Consider the following 25,763-nt stretch of genomic DNA (forward strand, 5'->3'; position numbering starts at 1 on the left):
GGGAGAAAGAAAATATCTACTCTCTTAGCCTTTTCTAATGCAACATGGAGGCTTGCCTTCTAACAGACACATTCTCCCAAAATAAAAATGGGTTTTGGGGTTTAGTAGTCAATAAATGACAAAATACCCACTAAAGTCCACTCCTTTTCCTGCCCAATATACACATACTAACTACTTCACATGATTACACTTCAAAAAATTATCTCATCTACCATAATGTACAACCATTGCTCATTCAATTCAGAATGCACTGATCTTTCTTCACAGGAAGATAATTAAAAGTCTCACAGGTTACTATATTTAGTTCCATATCCAGGATAGCAGGGAATGTCCATTCCTCCCCAATCCTACTGTAATCCCATCACAATATATTCTGCAAACAATGCCCTGCATTGTAGTTACAGCCATTGTCAAAATCTTTCATACAATAATGGGAGAAACAAAGAAAAAAAATAAAAAGGAAGTTAGTTAAAATACACGCATGCCACAGGAAAGAAAGAAATACGGGTGAAGGCTCTAGCTTTTTGTTTCTGAAACTGGTTGTGAGACCCAAAATAATACCTAGCTGGTATTACTTTGTCTAATATCTATTTCATGTTCCCTTGCTTTCATCCAGAACTCTCAACATGTGTAGGTTTTCAATCCAGTGGTGTGACCAAAACGTCATTCTTGAGGGATTTGAGGCTCTGCCTGTGTAAGGCTGTTGTGATATTCCACTAACTTAATATGAGAGTCTAACAAGGAAGCAACTCGGGGCCTTTGGGGTTTTGTCCATACTCCTCCTGCCTCCCTCTGTGTAGCAGTAACTCAGTTTCCCCTTGGTGGGTTCTGTCACTCCAGTCAGTACCTTAACATCCATTTTGCCTGTGTGCCCAGTGCTTAAGGAATTTTAAATGGCCAAATATGTTCTCAGCTTCCAACTCAACAATAGGCATTGTTGTACATAACATCTGTGGAAGCATTTCTCCCTTGAGCACAATAGGCAGCATACGGAGATAGGAAGAAAATGTTTTGTGGGTAGGTTTTTTTATGAACTGAATTCTTTGACCAGGAGTAGTATCATGTGGGGAATCTTTAATAATATACAAGGCCATAGTAGTTAATGACTGGTGTCTGTGACAGACCTTGCCAATCAGAGGTCCACAGGGTTCTGGCACAGAGACAAGTTCTCTTAGGCTAATAACTTCCTTCTGAGAAATAGGCTCTTTGTATTTGTCCTTTTCGGAGAATGAACACCTGATCTTGAACTCCAAATACCCTATGACTCCAGCTATCCATTCTGAACAGGATATTATCTGATTCACTTAGTCATGAATATACATCATGGTTTCTCAGCCTCGGCACTACTGACATTTTGGCTGATTATTCTTTCTAGTGGGGAGCTGTCCCAGGCATTACAGATGTTCAGCAGCATCTCTGGCCTCTATCAGCTAGCTGCCAGTGGCATCCCCCAATTATGACAATAAAAAATGTCTCTAAACACTGCTAAATATTTAGCTAAATTGCTAAATTTTGCCCCTGGAAGGCAAAATTGCCCTCAGTTGAGAACTACTGCCTTAGGCCATATTTTGAATTCCTTCATTCAGGAGAACTAGTCCTAAAGGCCTGAGTAGTTGTATGGTCACATTCCCAGTATGCATTCTCCTGTCACACTGCCTCTTTTCATTCAACTCAAAACTATGGCCTCGGGCTTCCCTGGTGGCTCAGTGGTTGAGAGTCTGTCTGCCGATGCAGGGGACACGGGTTAGTGCCCCGGTCGCAGAAGATCCCACATGCCACGCAACGGCTGGGCCCGTGAGCCATGGCCGCTGAGCCTGCGCGTCCGGAGCCTGTGCTCCGCAACAGGAGAGGCCACAACAGTGAGAGGCCCGCGTACCGCAAAAACAAAAAACAAAAAACCCCCCAAAAAACTATGGCCTCATGAGAGTTCCTTATGGATAACTGACTGATTCGGAAAAAAACCCAAGCTTGACTCATAGGTGGTTTGGATATTATGTTACTACCAGTCAAAAATGAGGTGGTAGAGGGCATTAAACCCCCTGTTAATGGGTGGCAGTGAAGAACAGGGGAGGAAAATCCTCCTAGGGAGTAAGACTTCAAGCAGTTCATATTGTTGTCTCCTTGGCCTGAAGAGATATGCTATGAAATAAGGATTATGCATATTCATGGAGCATGAACTAGCAGTTTGGCTGGATTGTCAGGGGCTTAGAAAAGAACTGGTGCCAACTTAAGAAAGGTTGGGAAGGGGTATACAGATGGATCTCTTAAAATGGATCCAGAATGTGAGAATACATCTGAGCTATGTTAATGCTCACAGCAAAGCCCTCACTGTGAAAGAAGCTCTGAATAATCAGGTAGACAAGATAACATATTCTGTAAATGTTAGTCTCCTTCTGTCAAGCCAGTGCTTAATGGGAGGATAAACAAAGTGCAAGGATGGAGTCTACAGATAGAGCTGCACTTTCAGAGGCTTTCCTGGCTACTCTCACATCCCCTCCCCATCTTCACTCCCATACCCCCACTTTACCAAGAGCCCTTTTATGGTATCATATACTGGGGGGTCAGCCCTGCAACCTGGTAGCCAACTAACTGCATTAGAAGGGGTAACATTTTAGCAGTTTTGTCCTCATTGGTAGACATATTATGGTCTTAGATTTGCTTTTCTTGTCTATGATACTTCTAGCAGCACCATCATTTATGGATTTACTGAATAGTGTATACATTATCATGGATTCTCACACAACACTGCTCTAGTCAAAAGAACTTACTACACAGAAGAGGTCAGATAATGTACTTAATTCTTGTTTTGTTAACCTATCGCTTATCAGCTGCTGGTTGTTTTTTAGTTCCCCTACCAGGGATCGAACCTGGGCCCCAGCAGTGAAAGCGCTGAGTCCTAACCACTGGACCGCCAGGGAATTCCCATTAGCTGCTGTTTCTGAACATTGGGATAATCTATTGAAGACTGGTATGAAGCCAGTTGAGACACAACATTTAAAGTTGGGGTCTTTGTCATACAGAGTGAAGTTAAGTCAGAAAGAGAAAAACAAGTACCGTATGTTAACACATATATATGGAATCTAAAAAAAAAAAATGATTCTGATGAACCTAGGGGCAGGACAGGAATAAAGATGCAGATGTAGAGAATGGACTTGAGGACACGGGGAGGGGTAAGGGTAAACTAGGACGAAGTGAGAGAGTAGCACTGACATATATACACGACCAAATGTAAAACAGATAGGTAGTGGGAAGCAGCTGCATAGCACAGGGAGATCAGCTCAGTGCTTTGTGACCACCTAGAGGTGGGATAGGTAGGGTGGGAGGGAGATGCAAGAGGGAGTGGATATGGGGATATATGTATACATATGGCTGATTCACTTTGTTATACAGCAGAAACACAACTCAGTAAAGCAATTATACTCCAATAAAAATCTTAAAAAGGGGGGGGGCGGGCAGAAGAACTGAATAGACATTTTTCCAAAAAAGATATACAGATGGCCAACAGGCACATGAAAAGATGCTTATTATTGCTAATCATTAGAGAAATACAAATCAAAACCACGAGATATCACCTCACACCTGTCAGAATGACTACCATCAAAAAGAACACAAATAACAAATATTGACAAGGGTGTAGAGAAAAGGGAATCCTAGTACACTGTTGGTGGGAATGTAAACTGGTACAGCCACTGTGGAAAACAGTACAGCAGTTTCTCGAAAAACTAAAACTACCATATATGATCCAGCAATTCCATTCCTGGGTATATATGCAAAGAAAACAAAAACACTAATTCAAAAAGGTAAATGCACCCTAATGTTCACAGTAGCATTATTTACAATTGCCAAGATATGGAAGCAACCCAGGTGTCCATCAATGGATGAATGTATAAAGAAGTGTTTTACATATATATATATATATAAATATATAAATGGAATACTCAGCCACAAAAAGGAATGGAATATTGCCATTTGCAACAACATGGATGGACCTGGAGGGTATTATGTTTAGTGAAATAACTCACATGAAGAAAGACAAATACTATCAAATACTATGTTATCATTTATTTGTGGAACCTAAAACATAAATAAATGAATATAACAGGAAGAAGAAGACTCATAGATACAGAGAACTAGTGGTTACCAATGGGGAGAGGGTAGCAGGGAGTGGCAAGATAGGGATAGGAGTAAGGGATTAAGAGGTGCAAATTACTTTGTACAAAATAAGCCACAAGGATATATTGTGCAGCACAGGGAATACAGCATTTCATAACTTTAAATGGAGTATAATCTATAAAAAATTTTGAATCACTATGTTTTATACCTGAAGCTAATATTGTAAATCAACTATACATCAATGAAAATTAATTAATTAAAAAAAATAAAGTTGGGGTCTTTCTGGATGTAGTGTATATTTTTATCCAACAATTGACTTTTGATGCTGTCTGAACCTTGAGCTGATCTTGCAAGGAACAATAACAAATGACAAGGATTCATTTTATCATCCTGACCAGGCTTTTCCACTAACAAATAGTCCCCTTGCTTCCTCCTTCTTGACCCTCTAATACTTTTTTGATTCCTGCCTACCAGTTCTGAGAGTCACTGGATATCCTTCCAATAAATTCCTTTTCCTTAGGGTCCTGATATAATGAAGTAAACAGAAATGGAGAAACGGAAAAATATGGAAAAATTTCTTTTAAGATGTTTCACTGGAAGTCTTTTTTTTAAAATAAGTAATTATCTTGGTGTTTTAGAACCTGAAAAAAATTTTTTTTAAATTTATTTTTATTTTTGGCTGTGTTGGGTCTTCGATGCTGAACGTGGGCTTTCTCTAGTTGCGGCGAGCAGGGGCTACACTACGTTGTGGTGCGCGGGCTTCTCAATGCAGTGACTTCTCGTTGCAGAGCACGGGCTCTAGGCACACAGGCTTCAGTAGCTGTGGCACACGGGTTCAGTAGTTGTGGCTCGTGGGCTCTAGAGCTCATGCTCCGTAGTTGTGGTGCAGGGACTTAGTTGCTCCGCAGCATGTGGGATCTTCCCAGACCAGGGCTCGAACCCATGTCTCCTGCACTGGCAGGTGGATTCTTAACCACTGTGCCACCAGGGAAGTCCAAGTCTATCTTATCTTTTCAAAGACCCCACTTTTGGTACTGGATATTGTTGTGGACTCCACGTTTGTGCCCCCCAAATCCCACCAAGTTCATTTGTTGAAACTAATTCCCCACAGGATGGTATTAGGAGGTGGGGCCTTTGGGAGGTAATTAGGTTATGCATGGTAAAGCCCCCAAGGTGGGTTTAGAATCTTTCTAAGAGGAAGAGAGCTAGCCCTCTCTCTCCCCACCCAAGTAGGATACAATGAGAAGACAGCTATCTTCACTAGAACCCAACCATGCGGGCACCCTATTCTTGGACTTCCAGCTTTCAAAACTGTGAGAAAACCAATTTCAAGAATGGCAGGGTCACCACTGGGCTTCAGGGACTAGAGGAATGTCATCAGTAGCATCAGTGTCAGCCTTATTCTTTCCCACTGAGTTTGGCTAAACCCTGGCTGCCAGCATCTCCTGGGCTTGTATCTTCCCAGCTTAATTTACCTTAATTTCAACTTGAAAAATCCCGGGAAGGGACTGGCCTAATTTAAGTCATGTCTCTATTCCTGTTGAAATCACTGTGGCCAGAAAAGATAAGAAACTAGAATTGGCCCAGCTTTGGTTAGGTACTTATCCTCAATCACTCTGCTAATGAAGCAGGATAGTTTATATCTGGATTCTATGTTAGACTGGAGAGAGAAATTTCCCAAGAAAGAGGAGTGCTAGTCCAAAAGAAACAGAGCTCCGGAAGAAGTATCTTACAGATATATATCTATATTATATATAGATATAATGTCTTACAGATATTTGCATGTAAAGGGTCTACTATATTTTTCTTAGTCATAAGACAGAAAGATCTGGAAGAAGCTATCCAAATTTGATGATGGGGTGGGGGAGGGGGGACGACTTGGGAGGTGGAGAGAAGATCCCTTCAGAGCCAAGGTTAGGGGGAAAGGAGGAGGTTGGGCGAGGAAGGCAGGAAGTGAAAATAGGTTCATATGACAACCGCTCTGGAAGGAATACTTAAGCCATGGGATTTGTGTATATGTATGTGTGTATATCTTACACCTCCCCCCATATTAATCTAAACACTTCAGATAATTTAAATTAGAGCAGCATTTGGCATTTCCAATAAAAGGTTTTTGAATAGTAAAATAATGTTAAGACTTTTAGAAACATTATTAAATCATTTACTCAGTAACAACAATCAGCAGATAACAGGAACACACTGCAGATACTCATTTCCCATTTGGCCTGAATAAGCAGTTTTGCTACACAATGCTATCCTAATGTAGGTTTTTCTGTGGCCAGGGAAAACAGTATTTAAAATAGTCCATCTTTCTAAAATTGAAGTGACTATTCTAAACAGGTATTTAGAAAGGAAGTGGGAACAATTAAGTCTTAATTACTATGAAAAAACAAAACAGCACAATTACAAAAGAACATTTAAATAGGAAAATAAGGAAACTATACATTAAAAAATTATACATGTACACACTGTATCAAAATACCTTTTCTATTTTGGTAACCAAATTTTGGAGATTAAAAACAAACTAGTTCAAGCATTTCTAAACATAAAAACTTCAGGTTTATATTTATTAAAAACAAGATAATATCAGTTTTGTTGAAGTAATCATATATACACCATGGTAAATATTTGGAATTGTGAAAATGGAAATAGTGAATAGCTTTAAATTTCCTGAATATTTTCATGGCTTAAATAATTAAACTTTTTTGTTGTTTTTTTTAAAATAAGTTTACTTAGTTTTAAACTCAGGCCAGTGTGCTTTTCTTAAAAGACAAAATACTTATTAAAAACGGTAGGTATTAAGGTTTGCACGAGCTAAAAAATAACATTTACATTTGCCTAGATGTAACAATTTAAAAACATACAAATTCAAGATATAGTAGGAAAATATGTAAAAAAAACACATAAAGAACCATAGCCCATTAAAAAATATAAATGTACCTTCTATATATCGAAAACTAAATATTCTGATTTAAAAGTAGCTTCTGTAAAATGTCAAAGTAGTAGGCATTGTTTGCTTTCCTAATATAATGAATAAATAAGAAATATTTCTATCTCAAACAGTACTATCAGTATTTCTTAGCAAAAATGTAGTATATACACATACATGGAAAGGCAGGCATTGATACAGGATATTCTGCATCCAAGTTTTCGGGTTTGAGTTCCATTAAAATGTTTTCTACAACTTATAAGGACAATGCACACAAAAGTAAAAAGATGAGGTAAACGTCTTACACTTTTAAGCATTACTTGAAACTTAATACTTAGATATTCCCAATGCCTAGGCTCTAGAACGATGCTTAAAAAGTCATCCATAATGATGATGATATGACATGTATCTGAAGCACATAATGAGCAGCAGGTTTCTTGGTCTTCTGAGTAGGCAATGATGTTCTTCCCTGTTATTACAACGCAATCGTGACTAAGTTTTGTCAAGAATATTGCTTCAGTGTGGGTTTACATGAGGCACCAAGCTACAGTAAGAGCAGCTACAATGCCATTCAAAATTGCCATACTATAGCCCATGTGGAAAGAATGTCCAGTCAGTTTCCTAGGGGGAGAAAAAAACAAACGAAAAAAGGAAAATGTAATTTGGTATAACAAAAACACCATCAGTTTTTATCAAATATGCTTAGAATCTGGAAACATGTTTCCCAAATATCTTTTATACATTAATATACAAGTTAAAAAAGAGTATTAGACATCTTCAGAATTAGTAATAGATCTGTCAAATATAAGTCTTGGTTATCAAATGTAATTTTTTCAATTTCATTACTTAGAGCAAAATGCTCACTTTGATCCCTATAACTTCTTTACTGTGCCTCATAGTCACATGTGTGTACCATCACCTAATTCTAAGGTACATATCTTGTTACACTACAAGCATGTTCTTTCATTTAAATTAGCATTGTGTTTCCCCACTCTCTTGTTCTCACTTATAACTTAAAATACATATTATTTCAAGTATTTGTCCTGTTTGTACCATTTTTTTAGATTACATGAAGGAATTCTACTTTTTCTTTGAGCACTAAAAACAGCACTTGTCCATATGTGAGTCATAAATCAGATTATGTCTTTTATAGACATTTCATTTCTCAACTTAATAGGTTACTTAAGTGGCTTTCAATGAGTTCCTAGGTGTCAGCAAAGACACTGTTTAATGGTTACTATGAGAGCCAAATAGCTCATGTGACATTTGTTCCCTCTATCAAGCAGCAATTTTACTACATTTTCTTAACACTCCTTGCACTAATTGTATTGCAATAATACTCTTTGCTTATCCTAATAAGGATGAGACATACTAAAAAGAATAGAAGGTAGGGTCCAGTTGGTGTCAGAGACAGAAAAGAATCTTCACACGGGAGCAATCCAAATTAAGGACATATGAGGAGGTACACACCAGCAGTACTAAGAATGGAAAGTCCTAAGTAATAAGGGCCCTGGGCTGAGAAGGGTTATCATTTCCCTTGTCCTCTTCTTTCCTAAGCACAGATCAAAGACAGGGAAATACTTAGATCAACATTAACATCCGAAGACACCTCATTATAATGATTTCCAGTCCAGTAAGATCAGTGGCAGAGAGTATAGAAGATACTCTCTTCGAAGAACAACCCCGTTGCATTCACCTGAGACTATAGAAGACCCTGATGTATCCTGATGGCCCCCTGTTTTGGTCCATGGGAGTTATTATTTACTCTCTCCACTCAATCTTACTCAACTGCGACTAGTTTAAGATGCTTCTCATGTGCCATTAAGGGCTAATCTACCTAGCTGTATTACCTACTGTACGGTAAAGTAAAATAGATACACTAAATGCTTTGCTCCTTTTAAAAAAAGAATTCCTCCAAAAATTGATTAGTAAAAAGAAATCTAATCATAACTATCAGCATTATCATTCACTGTAAAAAAAAAAATACTACTGACCTGAGAACATTTAAATTCATACTAACAAAGTTAATCATGGAACAGAATTTCAGGAGTTAATTGTTCTTTTCTACTAGTTTGAGAACCTGCATTCCCACAAAAATAGAAGAATCTCTAAAGTACAGTTTACTGAACTTTAGGAAATTATAGTAACTACAATGTTGATATAATTGAACTTTACTGAGATATACAAGCTCAAATGCTTAGTGACCGTCACAAACCAGGCACAACAAGGAAATCTAATGGCAATGAAGAAATACTCCAGAGCAGTGATTCTTAGTCTTTCTACCATCTCAAACGCACCATACTCCCACTGGGAACGTTGTAGCCATTGTCACACATGTACTGCCAGGCAAGGGACTAAAAATCTTTGACAAATCGCTTGATTTAAAGCTCCTTTTCAAACACCCACCATGATTTTCCTCCCGAGGAAGATACAGAGAACTCCTGGTAAGTCTTCCCTCCTATGCCTCTTGTGATCTTTGAAGTCCTGTAAAAAGCTGAAGGTATCTTGATTCCCCTTTGTCAAAGCCTTTCATTTATTTCTTGTAGAGGGCACATTTTGAATTGAAAAATTATGACTAAGTATGGTGCCTATTTTACTCAATCTCTCTTTATATATATGCATTTTACTTTTTAAAGTATACACACTAGGGCTTCCCTGGTGGCGCAGTGGTTGAGAGTCCGCCTGCTGATGCAGGGGACACGGGTTCGTGCCCTGGTCCGGAAACATCCCACATGCCGCGGAGCGACTGGGCCCGTGAGCCATGGCCACTGAGCCTGCGCGTCCGGAGCCTGTGCTCCGCAACGGGAGAGGCCACAACAGTGAGAGGCCCGTGTACCGCAAAAAAAATAAAAAATAAAAAAAATAAAATATACACAGCAAAGTGCAAATGCCTAACATATATACAGATCAATGAATCTTTATTATGGTATACCCTCATGTACCTACCATCCAGATCAAATACAGAACATTTCTAGCACCAGAGAAAGCTCCTTTGTTCCTCTTCCCTGTCAATATCCACCTTCCCTCACTCAAACCCTCAGATAACTACCACACTGTCTGCTATCATGATGACTTGTTTCACCTGCTGTTGAAACTCCATTTACATGGCATCATGATGTATTCTTTTGTGTCTGCATTCTTTCTCTCAGTAGTGTTTGTGAAATTCATCCATGGTGCTGTAGTAGCACTGGTGTGTTCTTCTGTATTACAGTTTAGTACTCCATTGTATAAAAATACCAAAATTTATTTATCCATTCTACTACTGGGAATTCAGGTTGTTTCCAATTTGGCGCTCCTATAAAGAGAGCTACTATGAACATGATACTATGTACACACCTGTGGTGGGTGGTAAGCATCTGCACTCATTCCTCTTGGGAAGTCCTAGGAATGCAATTGCTGGGTTATAAGGTAGATGTATGATAAATGTGGCTTTAGTAGAAAGCATCAAACATTTCCCCCAAATAGTTGATTACTTTACACTTCTACCAACAACCTATGAGAGTTTCAGTTACTCCACAGTGTCACCAACATTTAGTATTGTCAGTCTTTTTTAATTTTAATGGACCTACAGATTTTGTTGTTGTGGTTTTAACAGTTATTTTTCTCATAACTAATGTATTTACTGCCCAATTATTATTTCATATATAAATGTGACCGAGAAAATAAATTCATGATGAAATTCTTTCCAAGTCATTCTCTCCTTATACCTAAAACATATTGTACAGATTAATTTCCCTAAAATACCCCTTTGCTCAAAATCCTTTTTTGTCAACTGGATATAAAATACAAGAGAGCAGAGCAAATAACAGAGTTAACAAGGTCAACTTTCCTTGATGTCAATTTTCAAAGATGTGGCAATGGACTAGCAAATGAGATACTGTGGTATAAAGGGAAAAGGACAAAACCAGGAGAAGTGAACTTACACACTTAAGATTTCATGGTTATCAAGTAAAGGACTGGATCAGATAAACTTAAGATCCCTTACAGTTTTAAATTTCTATGACTATTCAAGTAGCAAACACAGAATAAGTAATAACACTTGAATGAGATTATGTAGTTTTAGTAGGTAGGAACCTATTAAAATTGGTTAATTCATCAACATTACCTGTGCTTAAACTGAAACTGATGTAGGGAGTATAACTATCAATACATAAATATTTTAGTCCCAAAGAATCAATCAAGGAGACACACAAATATAATGAAAATTAATATATGACCTCATTTAACATACTAATCCAAAATTTTAAGACCTGACTATTCAGTTGACCATTTAAAAATAGGCAGAAAAATACACAGAGAACTCAATGACAAAACCAGAATGTTTCCCAAAGTAAATGTTAGGATTCCTAAATGTGAATTTTATTATCCTGAGATAAAGTTCTAGTCCACTGCAATACATTTCTGAAATCAATATGGAAATGGGAGATATTGTTCAATAAAAAAAAAATTACTAGAGAAAACATGGTTACAAAGAAAGGCTCATTATAATAGAACTATTTCCATATCCTAAAAGATTAGTTATAAAAAGGTACTATTTTGTTTTAGTTCTAAAGAATTCCCTTCTAAGAATAAAGAATCCTACAAAAAAGTACTTATGTGGTTCCTATTAGTGGTTAAGAGTTCGAGCTCTGTAGCTAAACAGAGATGGTTTGAGGGCCAAGCTTTGCCACTTACAAGGGGTATGAAGCCAGAATTGTTTGACCTCTGAGCCTCAATTTCCCAAAATGGAAATGAAAATAAAATCTACCCTTATAAAGTTGTTATGAGAATCAGGTGTCTGGCACATACCAAATGATCAATAAATGTTAGCCACTATCTAGTACAGAAAAGAAAGCTTCGCTACAGATGAGATTTTTAAAAATTCTTTTCGTCTTCTACTTCAACTCTTCCTTCCTTCTAAGTAAAACACCTAAATCTAGACCCATCCCCAATCCAAAACAGAGAAAAAAACAATAACATACAAGCAGACTCAGGAGGTGGAGGGAAGAATGAGACTGAAGAATTATAGGTTTGTGTGCATTTCTGCTTGGTATTACCCTCTTCCTATGAGTTCATAATCACTCCTCCCTTTATAATTCACTAGAGAACTCAGACTTCCACTATTTATATCTAGATTTTGTAGTCTGGAAATGTACTTTCTAGCAATATATTTATATTTAACAGAAACTTGTAAAGTGAGTAAATCATCATATTCCTTAATTATTTTCATTTATTCAGGAATGGAATACATGTCAAATTTAAGATTCAAATTAATTCAATGATTCTGGCAATTTAAGTGACTATGCTCTTACTTTTGAACCACAAATAAAAGCACTAAATAAGCCACTGTCAAAAGTTTCATATAAATTACCTTTGTTTATTTAAGAGAGAGACCAAACAGATTAGCAGCTCTTTTTTCATTTCATGTTGTTTATTGTTTTTACTCTAGCCTTGGTTTGGCTGACTCCAAACTGAATCTCTGTACTACATACTAGACTCCACGTTCTTGAAATCTTCATTCCTTACCATATTAATTCCTGTATTTCCTTTCCCTCACATATATTCCCACATTTCAGACATGTTTTTATGACAGAACTCCTGCAATTTAATACAGTAGCATCACTGCCAACTGATTTTGCTCTAAGCAGAAAGCTCTCTGCTTGTCAGAATAGGAAATTATATTAAAGTCCTACATTAAGAACCAGCTGGCTATTTGTTTCTGTGTCTGACTGGCTCAGTAGGAGACAGGATGAACTAGCTGGTACTAATCTATTCCTTCTTCACACATCTGAGCTGCCTTTTATTTCTCATTCTATACTTAGCCAAGAAATCTCTAATTCCTAAAGAATTTTAAGCTGTGTGAGCTTGGTTGGAGTAACTATCAGTTCTTTATCTGGAGTCAAAAGTTCTTAACCCAAACCCAAAATCTGAAAGAAAATACTAAACCTCACCATATTTCAATCACTTACCAAGCATTTTTTATGTTTCTTTCAGAAACACAAAATGATACAACAAATTACTTACAGAAATTGCTGGGGAACTGTGTGTATTCCAAATAACTTTACCAGTGTTATATAAGAAATAAGGGTTAGAATTTCAAAGAGAAAGCTTTCTTCACTGAGGAAATGCTATGTCTCTCATTTAGAAAAAAACAACATATATTACATTCACCCTTTATACTCTAAAGTTCTTTATTTTATAATTTTCTTAACTTTCCATTATTTTACTTCACCAAAATTTACAGTATGAATTTCCTATATCAGGCATTATATATGGGAGACAGAGAAGTAAGCAAGAATCAATGTTGTCCTCAAAGATGTGTCTAGTCACACAGTGCGCTAAGTAAAGTTCTGTAGACAGCATTACCTGGAAGACAAAGGAGCCATTTGATTTGTAGAAGGGGAGAGATTTTAAAGAAGAGTCAACACCTGAGCTAAAACTGAGTATGACTAATTTAGAGTTCTAAACAAATACAATATGTGCAGAAGCAACACACAATGGAGAATGCAGGAAATGGTTAATAGTTTGGTATGGTGAGAGTGAAAGACTTGGAAAGCTAACTTTCATTCCACAGGGTGTTTAAACATGGCTCTATTATTTACAGGACTACTTTAGCCTACCTGGAGATCTAATTCCCCATCTTTAAAATAAAGTTAATAATTCCTCTCTTTAGTGTTCCTGTGAAGACTAAATGAGTTACTATTAACAAGCACTTGTTGCAGTGCCTCCCATTTACTGAGCACACGATCATAAACACAATAAATGTCAACCATTATTTTTTATCCTTGACTGGCTGGAGGTACTGGGGGAGAAGGAAGAACTGAAGGTGATGCCAGGTTTCTCATTTGAGTTACTGGCTGGATGAAACACCGTTCACCATGATAGGGAACCCAAAAGAAGATACAGGTCGGTGGGAAGTGGGAAATAATGAAGTCAATTTTAGATGTGCTAAACTGCAAATACCTGTGGGACACTGAAGTAAAAACTCCCAGTAAGCAACAGGAAATACAAATGAAAACCAAAAGGAAGATTCTCAGGACAGAGGCTCAAGACAGGCTAGACAGACTCAGAAATCTTTGGCCAGACTTCTGCTACTTAAAGTAGTAGCTTATGAAGCAGGATTCCACAAGTGAGAAATAGTGATCAGAAAGCTGGACAGAAAACAAAACAAAACAGGAGGGAGTGATGCCAGAGAAATTAAGAAAGAAAGGCATTTCGAAAAGGAATGATAAACCATTTCAAATAAGGGATTGAAAATGAAAGTTAAATTTTGTAATTAAGAGTTCTGCAGGCAATTCAAGGAGAAAAATTGTAGTGTAGGAGTGAACACACGACACACGTGGTAGCACCTACAGTCACTGTGAAACAGGGACTATCTCTTCTCTAGTCTTATAAGATATTTAGCTATGGAGAGATCTGGGCATGAGGATTTTTTTCTCTAACACAGGAGAAACTTGAATGTTTAAAAAATATCCTAACAAGAATATTGGATATAAAAGGAAAGGCTGAAGATATATGAAAAGGGGAGGTGCAGTGGGAAGGGGGGGCGGTGGATCTACAACAAATTAAGTACAATTGGGAGAAGAACACTTTATTCTGAGATAAAAGGAATGGGTGGTATGATGAAAGTGGATGTAAATTTAAGTTCGTAATCATGAAAGGGGGAGGGAAGGAAGAAGTACTCTCATGATGACCTTTCATGAAACTGGAAGTGAAGTCCACTGAAAACTAAAATGCAAAGTGAAGATTTGGAATAGCTACAGAAAAAAATGGGAAAGGGATGTAAGATAGACGGATGGATGATGGATAGTGCTAGCTAATACGATTCTAGTTCAGACTACAAAGGTTGTGAACTCTAGTTATTCAGATCTTACTTTGGATGATTCGACTCTGCCTCTTGATCCATTTTATATGGAACATCACAGCCCTTGGCCTACTTTAGAATGGATTTGAGGTCTTCTGCTATTTTAACATTTCGTTAGTTCCAGGCTCTCTCCTACCTGACCTTTCTTTGACCTCTATAACTTTGCAATTTTACAGGGCAGGCACTTCATCCTTCCTTCTCTGTACAAGGCCTGGTAAAAGGAAGCTAGTTTTACTTACAGTTCCTAGTCTATTTCTTAACCCTGAAAAATTCTTCCCATTCTTAGCAAGGAAGTAACTTGTAGACTCGCAATCTAAAAGAAGTGACTAAAATTAATACAATGGGTTTTTTAATAACTGTCTCATTTATTTTGTTATAATTTTAAACATATTCAAATTGTAAGCTTTCCTGTTCGTTCTAACAGCCTTTAGCCGACCTTTCATCACTACTTCATCATCATCATTTATTCATTACAACTCAGATATTCAGGAAAAGTTATTATGTTTACCATTTAGGTGTGCAGTAATTATTATAAGTTAGTATAAATTAGTGTAAAATGAGATTTTTAGAAATGTGTGTTACATCCTAACAACTATAAAACTAACCTGAACAAACAAGCCCACTCCATCTTACATTGAATATATATAAACATATATATACTTTTTAACCAAAAATTAGAAATTTTTTATAAGCAATATCTAATTTCAGAGTCGTCTCCTAAAGGAGGGCTTGGCAAGCTAAGGTACACCTATCCTGCCACCTATTTCTTTTTATTGGAACATAGTCTCACTCATTCCTTTAAGTATTGTCTTTGGCTGCTCTGGTGCTACAATGGCAGAGTTGAAGAGTTGTAACAGGGACCACATGGCCCACAAAGCCAAAAATACCACTTGGACCCTTACAGAAAAAGTTTGCCAAGTTTTGTCCTAAAGCCTTCCTCTTCAAAGTGTACTCCAGAGATCAGCAATATATTGGCATTGCCTGGGACTTTCTTAGAAATTCAGAATCTCAGACCGCACGCCAGACATGCTGAATCAGAATCTCTCTTCAGCTAGAACTTCTGGTGATTCTAAGATCCTCAAAGTGAATACTACCACTATCTGGAAATATATAAATTAGCAAAGAGATTTCCCAGGAGATCATCACTTGAAAAATCTATCCCAATTGCCTTCTACATGAAAATTTCAAAAGCTACTATAGTTTTAAACAAAAAAAACTATAAGTTGAACAAACACTTTAAAAACTTGTTTGTTTCATTGTATCATCATGTTCCCATACAGATTTTGACTTCTTTAAAATGTTATATGACAGATAACTCAAGTAAGAAATCAGGTAAGACTATGCAGGAATTAAAAAAAAAAGTTCTCCCATTTGTCCCTCTCTTCTTTTTGTATATATTTACCTTGCTAGGACAGTGGCTACACATTGGACATATTGTATAAGTGTGTATGCATATATACATTTGTATTTCTTTTTTTTTAATACATTTGTATTTCAAAGTAACCTGTCAGGATAAAATACAGCAAAATATTTTTTAGAATCAAGTACCAGAGAATAAGACTAAAACTATCATGTTAGCTAGTTTACCAGATTTTAAGGTATAGTTATATTTGGGTGGAGTGATGTATTTCAAATGCATACACCACACAAACCATATACACACATACATATGTGTGTGTGTGTATATATATATATATATATATATACACACAAACACAGTCATAAGGTTTTAGTAATCAAGACTACAAATAGAATTATTTTAAAAATATGTGTGATATGATTATACTATTATAAAAACAGAAGTATTTGCATGTGTAGATTTTTTAAAAATCTGAGGTATAATCCCCAGTCTGTTAACACTCGTTAGTTCAGAGTTATTTAAAATAAGATTTTGCAGCCTTTAACTTTCTGAGTTATATAATTCTGTGATGCATGTATTAATTCTGTAATCATTAAAAAAAAACAGTAAGGGGAAATTTTAAATCAGTCACTGTCCTAGCAAATAAATTTCTCAATTATTATTTAAAATAGAAAATGCTATTAAAATATAAAGTCGTGGGCTTCCCTGGTGGTGCAGTGGTTGAGAGTCCGCCTGCCGATGCAGGGGACACGGGTTCGTGCCCCGGTCCGGGAAGACACCACATGCCGCGGAGCGGCTAGGCCCGTGGGCCATGACCGCTGAGCCTGCGCGTCCAGAGCCTGTGCTCCGCAACGGGAGAGGCCACAACAGTGAGAGGCCCGCGTGCCGCAAAAAACAAAATTAAAAAAAAAAAAAAAAAAAAAAAAATATATATATATAAGTTGTTAGAAAAATGACTACTGGCTTCAAGGTTTCATGATAAATCTGAGGTAAAGACTATCTGGAGAAACATATACTTAAAAGATGTAAAAAGTGAGGAAAAAAGTATAAATGTATACACTTAATGTTGAGCTATAATGTATCATTCTTAATACCTAGAAACTGATGTTGAACATTTTGAGCATTTACTCCATTGCCTCATTAGCCCTGTAATTAGGCTAATGATGTGCATTATGAATAAGTATCAGTTATAAAGTAGCCACCATTTTAATGGAGCAAGTTGATTTATCAATCTACACAATATGTTATAATGGAATGCAAAATTTCAGCTTTAAGGATTATCTCATTTTTATTTTGTTTTCCCCATATACTCCTTTATTATCCTTTTAATGTCCATGGGATCTGTAGTGATGTCCCCTCTTTAATTTCTTTTTTTTTTAAATTTTTATTGTAGTTGCTTTACAATATAAAGTGTGTTAGTTTCTACTGTACAGCAAAGTGAATCAGCAATACGTATACATATATCCCTTCTCTTTTGATTTCCTTCCCATTTAGGTCACCACAGAGCACTGAATAGAGTTCCCTGTTCTATACAGTAGGTTCTCATTAGTTATCTATCTTATACATAGTATCAATAGTGTTTATATGTCAATCCCAATCTCCCAATTCATCCTACCCCCCCTTTCCCCCTTGGTATCCATACGTTTGTTCTCTACATGTGTGTCTCTATTTCTGCTTTGTAAATAAGATTGTCTATACCAGTTTTTTCAGATTCCATATATATGTGTTAATATATGATATTTGTTTTTCTCTTTCTGACTTACTTCACTCTGTATGACAGTCTCTAGGTCCATTCATGTCTCTACAAATGACCCAATTTCATTCCTTTTTATGGCTGAGTAATATTCCATTGTATATATGTACCACATCTTCTTCTTCCATTCGTCTGCTGATGGACATTTAGGTTGTTTCTATGTCCTGGCTATTATACATAGTGCTGCAATTAAGAATGGGGTGCATGTGTCTTTTTGAATTCTGGTTTTCTCTGGGTATATCCCAGTAGTGGGATTGCTGGGTCATATGGCAGTTCTATTTTTAGTTTTTAAAGGAACCTCCATACTGTTCTCCATAGTGACTGTATCAATTTACATTCCCACCAACAATGCATGAAGGGTTTCCTCATTTTTAAAAGGCTTTCTTTTCCTTAGCAATAAGTTTCCTAGCTATACTGCCAACGGCTCTGGTCCTACTTCTGCTTCTCAAGCATAAGGTTAGTCTTTATGATCTCTTTAATCCCTTCTGGATCTCAATTCTGCAATAATTATGCCTCCATATATACACTGAAGTTCTTCATCTAGAATTTTGCCAACTAGAACTTTTAATTGAATCACAACCCTATGCTTTGCTGGTGTGATATTAACTAACTTAATAACGTACAGGCTCTGAAAGATCCTAACAATGAACAAAGTTCCTTAACATGGAATTAAAATGTATACATTTAAGATATCTCTCATTGTACTACAACTCCCTGAAAATCAGTCAGAGAGAAATAAATGTATATCTGGTTGGATGAAACTGCATACCAGCCTACAGTCTACTTTACTTATATGCAGCAGTCTACTTGGTTGCAAATTGAATTATGTCAGACATGTTAACTTTATTCACCAGTATATCAAGGTAGCAAAATGCCTTAGGATATCTATCTGTCCTGGACACTACCTTGGTTAGACAAAGTCCTTATTCATTAGAAAGTCAGGCCAAACAGTACAAAAAGTACAAGAAAAATGGGATTCCCAAGCCTTTAGATTTCATGAGTCAGTTTAAAAATGATTTTTTTTTTTTTAAAAAGGAAGTAACTGACTCCATGTTTTGTTGTCAAACTTGTTTTGCCAGGAACAGGTTTGAAAACCACTACAATCTACTATCAGCATAATTTCGTACAAGAAAGAGCATCTTATTATCAAAAGAATAAAAAGGAGAAAAACCAAAAGGATAAAGATCTCAAGATAAATAACAATTACTCAACAAAAGATAATTGGCAACCAGTGGTAGGCCACAGTCAGATATCCAGCTTGAAAAATCTCAAGGAAAGGAAAGAAAAGCTTTGGGACGTATCTGCTTTATCATCTGATGTATCTGTTGCTTTAACTAGTAAAGTTATACTTATTGCCTATGAGGGTAGGCATCATTGTTTTTAACCCATTTTGGAGAGAGGAAATTAAGGCTCAGAGACACCAGCTGACTTTCTCAAAAGCTCTTCTGGCAGTATATGGTATAGCCTGCATTTGGAAGTCACTTCCTGACCTATAAGCCCTTTTTAATATACCAGACTGCCTAGTAATTTATAAAGATTGTTGAACACACAGAAAGGGTTCCAAGTTCAACACTGCCACGTGCTATCTCTTATGTATTTCTTATCAGTGCTATTCTGTACATATGGATACCCGTATCTTTTCAGCAGCCCAAACGTAACACATTGTAAATTAGCATAAGCAAAAGCCATAGCAAACAGGTGCAAACACTTACTAGCTATATTGCTTTATGAAAATAACAAAGAAACCAAGAATATTTAATGAGTTATTATAAGATTTTGTTACATCTATTTAAGTCTCCATTCAGAACTTTAATGGAATACATTTTATAAGACACGCATATATTTTAACCCTTCACTTCAATAAGCCACAGTGTGGTGCCATCAATACATTCATTAATAGTGACAGCATTACAACTGATGGCTCCAAACAGTCCCTAGATAATGAAACTTCACGATACTCAAATATCAAGGCCAAGTTCTTGATCTATCTCTTTTGTCAGTAGTTTTTCCTCTCCTACTGCAATTAGCCATCTGATATCTGTTTCATCAGTCCATGGCGATAAAGAATCTGATCTGACAAAGAGGCAGCCCTCCAAAGTCTGTATGAAAGAGTCATAGCATCAATTTATTGTGCTCAATGTTAAATCTAGTGTGCTTAGAAAAGAAACTTCTAATTTAAATACTAAATCACCCACTTTTCCTGACCTTCAAGACTTACATTACTGCCCAAGAACCCACAACACCTCTTCTATTATGATTTTACTATTCTGTTTTGTACTGTATTTTAACCCCCAATAATTAAGGCCCCTAATGTCAAGAAGAGCAAGAAGTCAGAGAAGACCCTTTAATAACATAGAAAAATAAACTTAATGTTGAGTAGAAAGGGTATTATTATAATACAGCAATGGCAATCCTAAATCCTGAATCTGCTTCCCTCCTACAATAGTAACAACAAACACATTCATATACAAATGTAATGGAGATTTAAATATTTCAGCATTTGATTACATCCAGAACTTTACACAGAAAATAACACATGAAACAGTATCAGATCACATGTGTTAATTTTTATTCTGTAAAATAGTTACCAAAAACAGTTTACCAAAAAGCAATTCGAATGAAAATCAACTGTTCCCATTTCTTTCTTACTTCAAATTTACTTTGCAAATACCGAATACCACTGTAAGAAAATACAATTTAAAAAAAAAGCTGCATAAAAATAAATTTAAACTGAAGTAAAAGCATGTGTTTATTGACAGTGAGTGTCCTGATATTTACCAAATACCATTAGGGGTTGGAAGAAGAAACATAAAGGTGAATAATTCAGAGTGATCTAGACAAAAAGACCAAGAGCATCAGCAGTAGCCCCTGGTTTGTATATTTACTATGAAACACTGTAGATTGCCAATCAAATTCTATAAATTATATTTTAAGCAGGCTTTAGTGAAGACACTACTCTCTACCTTAGCACATCCCTAGAAATCATGACATAATAACCAGTAATTGTAAAGGTTCCCTGCATTTTGACCATAAGTCCCACATCAAATAAGTCATAAATACAAGCAATAATACATTTAAAAGCAAATACCAAACTTCTCTACCAATATAAAAGTGAATTTATGCTCTTAGTTCTATAAAACGAACATCCAACTATGCCTTCCTATCTGCCTCATTTTAAGAAATACACAGATGTGACCATCTCAGAGGCACTCAAAAGACAAACACTAACTTTGATTTTGAGTCTAATTATAAAAAAATACAGTATTTTGCTTATTTCTGATAATTCAAAATGGCTACTTCAGGGATAATTTTGAGGGTTTTGGTCTCTTTTAAAGCTATCTAAGAAAACTTAAAATGATGTCTACTTTTTCCTTTAACAAGTGTTCCTATATCCTTAATAATTTGAAATACAAGCATTGGTTTTTCCTCCTTGGAAATGAGTCTCTGTGGGTATTACCAGCACAAAATAATAGTCCTATCCCTATAATGAAGTAACACCCTTAACTTATTTAAGAATACTGGCCCTTAAAAAATTTGGTCCTTGAACTCTGACTCTACGTAAAAGTACTATAAGATAGACAAACTTAATGATTTATTTAACTATTTTTCATATCACTTTTTTTGACTCAATTACAAAACTAATGAGCTGTCTACATTGTGCTTTTTGCTAGACCCACCATATATATTATCATTTCCCCAATAAATTTATTTTTAGACTATAAAGTAACATTTTTACCCTAGCCTGGACCTATTATAATCATTGAGTTATTTATTAGCAAGCTGATAATTATAAACCTGCAGCCACATCACTGCACCACTAGATGGGGCTTGTGCACACGTAATGTGAAATGCAAGAGCAGTCATTCTGAAGTGGAGAACTCTGATCACTGAGAGAAAACTGAAGGAGAGAACAAAGAGTGAGATTTTAAGAACAGATTTTAATTGCATTTGGCAATATCGCATTGGCAAAAATGTCATAGAGCAAAGGCCCACAGCAAGTGCCTTTAATTGTCAATAAAATGATGCTGTTTCAATTAGTGAAATTCCTCCTGTTCTTTTCATAATAAAAAGGAGGTGGGCAAACAAAAACAATAAACATAGAGTTAGGTGCTAGCTATGACACATGCAAATTATTTGGCTTTGTGCAAGGTACTTAAATTCCTTGGGACTCAGCTTCTTCATCTGTTAATAAAAATGATAACCCCTAAGGATGACTTAGCAGAGACTCAGTTCTCCCATAATCTTTAATAGGAATGTCTAAGACATCCCTAGCAATCCTAGAGTATTCATTAAAAAGTTGTACTTGTTAGGAAAAACGCAACTTTGGGGCACATCTCCTATCCATACCTATCTTCATCCCCAACCAGGAGGACTTAAATAAAAGTTCTGGTGCTGGGCTTCCCTGGTGGCGCAGTGGTTAAGAATTCGCCTGCCAATGCAAGGGACACGTGTTCGAGCCCTGGTCTGGGAAGATCCCACGTGCCTCGGAGTAACTAAGCCCAGCCCGTGTGCCACAACTACTGAGCCTATGCTCTAGAGCCCACGAGCCACAGCTACTGAAGCCTGTGCGCCTAGAGCCTGTGCTCTGCAACAAAAGAAGCCATCGCAATGAGAAGCCTGCACACCGCAACGAAGAGTAGCCCCCCATTCACCGCAACTAGAGAAAGCCCATACCAGCAACGAAGACACAACACAGCCAAAAATAAACAAAATAAATTTATTAAAAACTATAATATATATTTAATATATATATATTAAAAAAAAAAAGTTCTGGTGCTGCCATCGGCCCAGCCTGGAAAGAACCCAAAGATTCTTTCAAGCTCTGGGTCCTCTCTGAATGCAGTATCTTTACATGGGTAGGTCACATATTTATATGCATTAACTCCTGGAAACTATAATTAAAGCAGATCACCATAATGTGAAATATTGATTACATATACACTGCTAAATTTGCCTGCTTGGAAATCACTAACAACACCCAATGAGTAAACAGGGAAAACTAATGAGAAGCGAACTACAGATGTTGATTAAATAGTGTAGGAAAACAGGATAATGAATTATAAAGTAGCAAGAAGTAGGCAATGCCTATATAGATACTCCAAGGAATCTAAAGTTACTGCCTCTGCCTCTTGTTATTAACACTTTAACAGATTTTCAGAAACAACTAAGAAAATAATTTAAAAGTACAATTGACCCAAATTTTCTTTTCCACAAAGTAACTGCATCCTAATGGAGTTTGCATATTTGACATTGCAGTATACCTTCTAACCCAGAAAAGTTTTGCAAAGTGAGCATGACATCCATCTTTCTTAAAATACGCCTTTGAAGCCCATTAAGTACCTGACTGAAAATACACCTTGCAAACTTCTTTAACCATCTTGTTATTTCCTAAAGGTCTGTGCCTACGTAAAAGTGAAAGTTTCTAAGCTGTATCTGTTATGGATTATGTTTGTGTCCATCTCCTTACCATCAAATTCATGTCAAAACCTATTCCCCAATGTGATGGTATTAGAATTTGGGGCCTTTGGAAGGTAATTAGGATTAGATGAAGTCATGAGAGTGAAGCCCTCATGAATGGGATTTGGGATGAGTGCTGTTAAAAGAGTCACAAGAGAGCTTGCTTCCTCTCTCTGCTCTCTGCCTTGTGAGGATACAACAAGGTGGAGGCCATGTGCAACACAGAAGATGGACCTCACCGGAAACTGACCATGCTGGCAGCCTGATCTTAGAATTCCAATCTCCAGAACTGTGAGAAATAAATTTCTGTTGTTTATAAGCCACCCAGTTTATGGTACTTTGTTACAGCAGCCTGAACTAAGATAATATCTAACAAATATGAAACAGTAAATAAAAAAACTTTTTAAATGAGTACAAAGGTTTTATTTCTCTTTTTTTTTTTTTTCTGCGGTACGCGGGCCTCTCACCGCCGCGGCCCCCCCCACCGCCGCGGCCCCTCCCACCGCCGCGGCCCCTCCCACCGCCGCGGCCCCTCCCACTGAGGAGCACAGGCTCTGGACGAGCAGGCCCAGCGGCCATGGCTCAGGGGCCCAGCCGCTCTGCGGCACGCAGGATCCTCCCGGACTGGGGCACGAACCTGCGTGCTCTGCATCGGCAGGCGGACTCCCAACCACTGCGCCACCAGGCAAGACCTCTTTTTAAAAAAATTAATTAATTTATTTTTGGCTGCGTTGGGTCTTCGTTGCTGCACGTGGGCTTTCTCTAGTTGCGGGAAGTGGGGGCTACTCTTCGTTGCGGTGCGCGGGCTTCTCATCGCGGTGACTTCTCTTGTTGCGGAGCACGGGTTCTAGGAACGCGGGCTTCAGTAGTTGTGGCTCGCAGGCTCTACAGCGCAGGCTCAGTAGTTGTGCCGCATGGGCTTCATTGCTCCGCGGCATGTGGGAACTTCTCAGACCAGGGCTCGAACCCCTGTCCCCTGCATTGGCAGGTGGATTCTTAACCACTGTGCCACCAGGGAAGCTCCAAAGGTTTTATTTCTTAACTCCCCTAATGAATTATTGATCCAAATTGTGATTTCATTAAATGTCTCATCTAATATTTACTACATATCAATAAAGATTATTATTTTCTTCCCTTGAGGAGTTTATGTTCCCAGGGAAGTACAACTAATTGATAGCCATAGTAAACATGGTCTTCTCAAATTTTTTTCCCACTTCTACTAATTAGTTTTTAAAAATGCCCTTGTATTTTAATCTGCAAAGGAGAACAAATGACTTTTTTTTAACAAACCAGTTAGACCTGATTATTTTATTCCCTTCATGCCTTATATTCATGTAGTTAGAAACAGGGAGTATTTTAAATAATAATCCTAATCGTAAAAAGAAAAAGTAAAGGGCTTCCCTGGTGGCGCAGTGGTTGGGAGTCCGCCTGCCAATGCAGGGGACACGGGTTCGTGCCCCAGTCTGGGAAGATCCCACATGCCGCGGAGCAGCTGGGCCTGCACGTCCGGAGCCTGTGCTCCGCAACGGGAGAGGCCACAACAGTGAGAGGCCCGCATACGGCAAAAAAAAAAAAAAGTAAAGAGAAGTCTCTTCATTTTATGTCTCAATTATCTTGCCTTTCTTTAGTTTCTAATTAGTTAAGCAGACCCGTTAATAAATTATCTTAGAATTTAGCCATCATTTATATTAGATTTCCCTTAAAAGATAGATATATATATAATGATTGGTCTTTAAAATATATTTAAAACATTGAAAATTCCAAAGAAATATTCCAATAGAAAGAGAATAGAAATATTCCAATAGAATAGAAAATGTTCCAACAAAATGTTAAATAAAAAATGGATTACAAACATGTATATTGTGATCCCAGTTTTAATTTTTAAAAATATGCTAAGAATGGAAAGATACATTAAAATGTTGTGTCACTTTCTCTAATTATGTGTTTTTCCATTATTTTTCTTTTTGTCTTTTGAATTTTCAACAAAGAACTTATATTACTTTTATATAATCAAAGAAAATATTTATATTAACATCACTTTATTTTAGATAACAAAAGAATACATAACCTATTATAAAGATATTTTTATAAAAGTGTGATATTGCAAAATAATAAAATATATCAATCTGATTTCTAAGAAAATACAGTCTGAAGATTTCAACTTTCTCAAAAGGTAGAGAAGTTGTTTCCCTGTACAAGCACTCACTCTACTGGTGACATAGAGAATACTTATATTCTGCCATTTCTGAAGTAATTGCATTATTTTCTACAAACACTAGAAGGCAGGGTTTTCACTATAAAACAACTG

General features: G+C 36.9%; 1 protein-coding gene across 5 annotated transcripts in view; it reads right to left on the reverse strand.

The window, feature by feature from the left end:
- Positions 1-4,047: 4,047 nt before the first annotated feature.
- ARL6IP6 (ADP ribosylation factor like GTPase 6 interacting protein 6) overlaps positions 4,048-25,763 on the reverse strand; it is a 56,488-nt gene continuing 34,772 nt past the window's right edge. Inside the window, exon 4 of one of the 5 annotated variants that reach the window (XM_032638206.1) lies at positions 4,048-7,663. In XM_032638206.1, the coding sequence (XP_032494097.1) occupies positions 7,570-7,663 (94 nt within the window). In that variant the 3' untranslated portion in view covers positions 4,048-7,569. Of the gene's footprint in view, positions 7,664-10,389; positions 10,424-18,007; positions 21,897-24,422; positions 24,503-25,763 lie in introns of those variants that run through there. The other 4 variants (XR_004350813.1, XM_032638207.1, XM_032638205.1 and 1 more) reach the window with 4 other exon arrangements.

Source organism: Phocoena sinus, chromosome 7 (assembly GCF_008692025.1).
Source record: "Phocoena sinus isolate mPhoSin1 chromosome 7, mPhoSin1.pri, whole genome shotgun sequence".
Lineage (NCBI taxonomy): Eukaryota > Metazoa > Chordata > Mammalia > Artiodactyla > Phocoenidae > Phocoena > Phocoena sinus.